This window comes from Eriocheir sinensis, chromosome 51 (assembly GCF_024679095.1).
Source record: "Eriocheir sinensis breed Jianghai 21 chromosome 51, ASM2467909v1, whole genome shotgun sequence".
In the NCBI taxonomy this organism is placed as follows: Eukaryota; Metazoa; Arthropoda; class Malacostraca; order Decapoda; family Varunidae; genus Eriocheir; species Eriocheir sinensis.
The window spans coordinates 20,854-27,056 of NC_066559.1; the positions used below are offsets into that span (position 1 = coordinate 20,854).

The 6,203-nt window shown below is 44.2% G+C and overlaps 1 protein-coding gene across 1 annotated transcript; it reads left to right on the plus strand.

The window, feature by feature from the left end:
• Positions 1 to 272: 272 nt before the first annotated feature.
• On the plus strand, positions 273 to 3,695 carry LOC126982408 (putative uncharacterized protein DDB_G0277255; the record flags this gene model as incomplete). The annotated part of the gene is made up of 2 exons (XM_050834456.1): positions 273 to 519; positions 2,343 to 3,695. Coding segments are annotated over 2 exons (1,182 nt in total), but the record flags the coding sequence as incomplete, so codon positions are not given.
• Positions 3,696 to 6,203: the final 2,508 nt, after the last annotated feature.

A 6,203-nucleotide genomic window follows, 5' to 3' on the forward strand; every position in this document is an offset into this window, starting at 1 on the left:
ACCCAAGTGCGCAATCACTCTATAATCTTAAGAGTTCGCAGTGTCAACAAAAGTTAACTGTGGTGTCGACCATTGCTGTGGCGAAGCTCCCGGAGTAAATCTCATAACTGATGGGAAGCCACGTGCCGCATTGCTTGAACAGTGTGGCAGAGAGTCGTTGAAAAATATTACAACACCTACAATAATAATAAAAAATAATAACAGTAGTAATAATAATAATAATAACAGTAATAATAATAATAATAATAATAATAATAATAATAATAATAGTTTCCTCCTTGGTTCAGGTGGAAGACGAGAAGTCCCCCTCCGGCCTGGGCGGCTGCGTGGGCGGCTGCGTGGGGCAGTGCGTGGGCGCGTGCAGTGGCGGCGACAGCAGCGACTTAGACCTCGGTGACGATCTCTCGGACGACACCCGTGACTCGACGACTGACGACGACCATGGCGACGACCACCACTCTGTTCTCTCCCCGGGGCAACCTTCCCATCGCCGCTATCACCCCTGGCACCGCTCACACGGTGGGTGCTCACCAACAACCCCTGGGGGCTGAGTCTTAGTAACGCCTGATTTTTTTAACGTCGTATTAACCTTAACGATAATGTGCCTGATATGCCTTTTGACCCGTTTTTCAAGACATGGGTAGTTGGTTTTGTTGATTTTTTTATATCGATTTTTACGATTGTTCGTGATATGTTGACTTAATTCTGCGAAAATCCAACATTAACAAAATCCATTCCAAAAATGGATTCATATGCTAAACTAGCCACATATAACTCTTAATAAATACTATTACGACGTTTAAAAATCAGGCGCTAGATAGGCTGCTGCTGCTGCTGATGATGATGATATGTGCGGCTATGATCGTTCAGAGGTGTGCTAAAGGTTAGGCACTAATGCAGATTATATACTAACACGGGCATGGCTATTGCTCACAATGAAGATAAACTTGCTTCATCAAGTGGTATTTAAAATTTCACTGCGAGGCACAAGGGTAATAAAATAATCAGTTGTCAAATCAAGTTATACACTATTCGTGCACAAATATTATTTGTAATTTCACGACTCATCAAGCTCCACAAGAGTGAGAAATTTTCAGTCAAAACTAGTGTTAGGCAAGGCACCAAAGTCTCTCGAGAACTACTAATGACTGGCTTAGAAAAAGTCAATAAAAGCAAGGATTGTCTGTGATTTTTTATACAGCAAAGGAAACAGCACATGGGCAAAAAAAGTAATAATGTGAAAAAAGCCAGCTACACACTGCCCCTATAAAAAAAGAGTTCAGAAGAGTGGCCAAAGGAGAGGTCAGTTTCGGGAGGCGAGGTGTCTCGATACTCTCCTCTTGAAAGAGTTCAGGTTGTAGCTGTACCTTAATAACTTTGCATATTCGTAGATGACATCGTTTTACGGAGTGATTCCGGGGAAAACTTGCAAAAAATGGTCAAGAAATTATACCCAGAAAATTCGAACCTACATTATGAATGAGAAGAAAGCAAAGATAATGTTGAACAATCATTTGGAACAACTCAGTAATGATCAACAACAAAGCGATTGAATGAATAGAGAAATGCATCTGTCTAGAACCAACAATCGGTGCAAAACCCATTACACGAAAACAAAAGGAGAATAGGAAAGGGATGGAGTGAATTAATTTTATGGAGTAATATCATAAATAGCAATCTTTATAATGCTCCTTGTGGACGAATAGATGCAATCAGCGTATCCTGCCTGTCGTGACGCAATGTATACTGTAATGCCAACAAGTGCGCGAAGAGGAGTGAGGTGAAAATATTGGGATATAAGAAACACGCATTATGGACAAGGAAACAAACAAAGGCTGAAGATATTCTAATGACGATAAAAAAACAAGAAGGGGATTTGGGCAGAACATATATCAGATGGACAACCAAAGTAATACAATGGCAACTCAGGAATTGTAGAAGTCAGGGCAGGCAAATAACAAAAAGAGATGAAATTAAAGCATTGGAACACTTGCCAGAGCAGGATATAGAGTACATCAAGATCACTAGAGGTGGAAAATAACGGGAAAGACATATTTTTCCTGCAATGAACTAATAATGACTGTTGTTGTTGTCGTTGGTGATGTCATAGGCTACTTGGTATACTCTCGACATGTTTTTTCTTCTGCTCGTTAATAGTCTATACGGCGTCCGTACATAAAAGTACAAAAAGGTTTAAAGAAACTAGTAGTTTGTATTTTTTGTTAATTATCTACTCTGTATCTATAGTCCTACGGCACAACCATGGACATGAATAGGCACTTAAGATGTAGATAGCCTACAGTGGATTACCAGGAAGACTAACTAACAACCGCACTCCTCAGGAAGTGGTCGTGACGGCGATGGGGAGGGCGGCCTGGCGTCGGAGGTGGGCGTGGGCGACGTGAGGCCAGAAAATGAAGCAGAGGAGCAGGAGGATGGCCTGAGCGGAGGACTGCCGCAACGGAGTATCCGGAAGGTGTTCACTAATACTCGCGAGAGGTGGCGGCAGCAGAACGTGAGCGGCGCCTTTGCCGAGCTGAGGCGGCTGGTGCCCACGCACCCGCCGGACAAGAAGCTCTCTAAAAACGAAATCTTAAGGTTGACTATCAAGTACATCAAACTCCTCAACTCAGTGCTTGAGTGGCAACAGCGGCAGGACGAGATGAACGGACAGGCAGACCATATCGCCACCAGTGACGCAAACCATAATAACAACAATAATAACAACAACAGCAGCCATAACCATAATCACAACAGCAGTAACAACAACAGCAGTACCCGGAACGGAGCTGCCTTAGGCTTGGGTCTATCTCGGGGCTCCCCATTGTCTCCTCAAGACTCCTGTGTCAGCCTCGACGCGTCCCTGCGGTACCGGTACCTAGCCCTCTCTGCCTCCCCTCCTTCCCCACATTCCCCTCGCCTTATATCCTCCTCTTCTTCCTCCTCCACAACCCTGTCCCCTCCACCGCTGTCCTACTCATCCCCAGGCCTCCTTCGAGCCTCCCCTCTCCCAGCCACGCATTCTTTGGCTCCGCCGCCCACAACCGTCACTGTCCACACCACTTCCACGACCACCGTTGCCACACCCTCCTCTTCCTCCTCCCCACTGTCGTCGTGCCCTGCGCCACCCTCTGCAACATCTTGCTCATCGTCCGGAGAATCTGCGTCACCGTGTCGAGAGGACCCTGCAACAGCTGTGGTGCCTCGCTTCCACCCTTACGTGTTGGCGGTACGGGTGCGGCCCACACTCTCCTTACTCCACCCGCCGTCCAAGTAATGGTCACAGGCCTGTACTCCCACCCCATTGCACCCGTGGTTCTCTGGAGCAACAAGATGGAATACGAAGCCGTTTGAAAATATTGCCTGTTTGAAGGAACGTGTCGATGGTTTGTTAATTATTGTGAAACATCATGAAGAACAAAGTGTGGACAAGATGTCTATTTTTGGTGAGTCATCAAAAACCTTTACGTTGAAAAATATAATAACAATTTAATTTTTGGGAAAACGAATTGTTGACAGAAAATGTTTTTAGTGAGGAATTTATGATAAGCAATTATGGAGCATGCTCAAACAAATCGAGTCAACCTAGCCCGTATTCGAACCGCTTCCATGGCGCTCCCGCGCGAGTACACACACACACACACACACACACACACACACACACACACACACACACACCACTCCCTGGCGCAACTAGTTAGAGCGCTGCGCTGCCAGGCTTTACAGCTTGACTGCCAGGACCTCACACACCACACACCCCATCCCCCTTGCTCTAGGTTGGACAGTGACCACTCCTTGTCAACGGAAAGAATCCGGCCTGAGCGGGCTCGCTCAGGCCGGATTCTTTCCGTTGACAAGGAGTGGTCACTGTCCCCCTTTGAGCAAGGGGGATGGGGTGTGTGGTGTGTGAGGTCCTGGCAGTACCCAGAGATCGATTATAGAAAAGCACTTGCTCTTGTCGGGAGGATACCTGCTGGCGATTACGAGTCCAACTCGTGATCAGGCCGTGGTGGTGGTGGTGGTGGTGAATTACACACACACACACACTCGCACATGCATATATATATATATATATATATATATATATATATATATATATATATATATATATATATATATATATATATATATATATATATATATATATATATATATATATATATATTATCGACATTTGTATAATTTATTTCACTGTGCAGTATTTTGATTCAGCGTACTGGGTTCACAGAATCATTTTATGTGAATTTGAAAAGTGCCCACCAACCTTAAAATTTCAAGTCTGCTTTCTCACACAACACACGTTCTAATGTTTATTCCGAGTGATGTGCGCTACTGTAAGTATAACAACTGTGGTGAACACTATAATATATCCCAAAGAGTACTGTGTGTGATAATTCTGGGTTTGTTAGTTTTATTTAACATATATTCATAAATGTGAAAAGAAACATTCATACATTTATCTTCCCTTTGTACTTATTCATTTTATCCTCTTTTGTTTCGATAAATTCGTAAAAGAAATTCAGTATTTGATTGCAGTTTCAGAGTTTGGAAAGGAAAGACACTAATCATCAGCTGTAGTAATTTGATTGCAACACATGAACGTCTGACATCTACTGTGCCTAAAAAAGAAGTACTTCACAGGGCCGTAAAAGTTTATTAGAGTGTGTCATGTCTCGAGATCTTCAGATAGTTAAACAGTAAAGCTAGGTGCATCCGCCATAGCTGAGTGTGGCCTTGGATCTCATCTCCGTCGCGTTGGCCCTTGAGCCTTTGGGGGGTAAGAATCCTTAGAGTATCCCGGGACACACGGCCAGTATGACGTCCGGGTTACCGCAGTTTACCTTCCCCAGGTTTCCCCAGATGCCCATTTGTCGACCATCCCGAAGGGGAGAATGGACAGCAGGGTGACCTGTACGCCGACTACGTGGACCGTGGTTTGAACCAAGGGACAGAGGATTCGTACCTAGGCACGCTGACCACTGCACCACGGAGGCGTTTTATTTATTTTTGTCTGGCTAATAAGGTATGTAATAGACTAATAGACTAATAACTGATATGATGAGAGTGAAAACTGAAGGGTTAGTGAAGGGTCGAGAGGGTGGGTCCAGGCGTGACAGACATCGTGTGGAACTACTGTTTGCATTGAGACAGTTTTTTTTTTTTTTACATTTTCGCCTATGTAGCCGGTAGGCTTGCTTGAAGGGGTCTGATGGTATTGCCCAGCCCGTTGTGGCGCAGACAAGTATTTAAAGTGGCGCCATCTTGCATTGGCTCATGTTGCCCCCACACCGGAGCTCATCTTTGATCTTAGCATCTAGAGTCCGGGGTGATCACTGCCGGCCCTAGCAGGTGCGGGGCCCAGTGCAAAAATCCATCTTACTGCCATTTAGTGCAGTCAAACAAACAATACAAACTGAGGTACATAAATGAGAAATGTTGCCAATGTAGTTGTCACTGTTCTGATGAAAAATGCTAATTTTATTGGAATATCTTACGTGACTTGGTAAATGCAAAGTCATTTATAAGCTGACTGAAGTCCAACTGACCTGCAACTTCATTTTCAATAGAGAGGATAGCAAGACCATTCAACCTCTCTTGCGACATAGTTGATCTTAAGTAGATCTTGATCAATTTTAACTATGAGAAACTTCTTTCTCCAGAGGCCACAGTGACAGAGATTATTAGAAGAATTCTCAGGGCAGTCCAAAAGTTTGGAAAGTCAACTGAGTTTTTCATGTCCTACAGGAAACCAAGAACTTTCAAAGATTCAGAAATTGTGTCAGGAGGGAGGAATGGTTTCAAAGAGTCCATCTCCTCAGCAAGCATATCACCATCAATGTCTGAATTGCCATTGGCAGTGAGACTCTTTTCCCGTACTGCAGCATGCTTTTTCAAATCTGACTTGGTGAGATGTTGGAAAGAGTAGATGAAACCAAACAATTCATGGTGTTTCTTCAGCTGTTGAAACCTGGATTCCATGGATGATACAACTTTGTCCAAGATAACATTGAAACAATTGACTTGAAAGTTGGCTTCTGCAGATTGAACAGGTTCGTCCTGACCCTCATAGGCAAACTGACGTTTTCTTTTCCTGACTAACTTCTTTGAAAACAGGCTCGGTCTCGGTCTAGCCAGCCGTACCACCACCACTATTCAGGCAATCAATCATCACCACTAATCATTCTGTCAGCCACGACCACCAA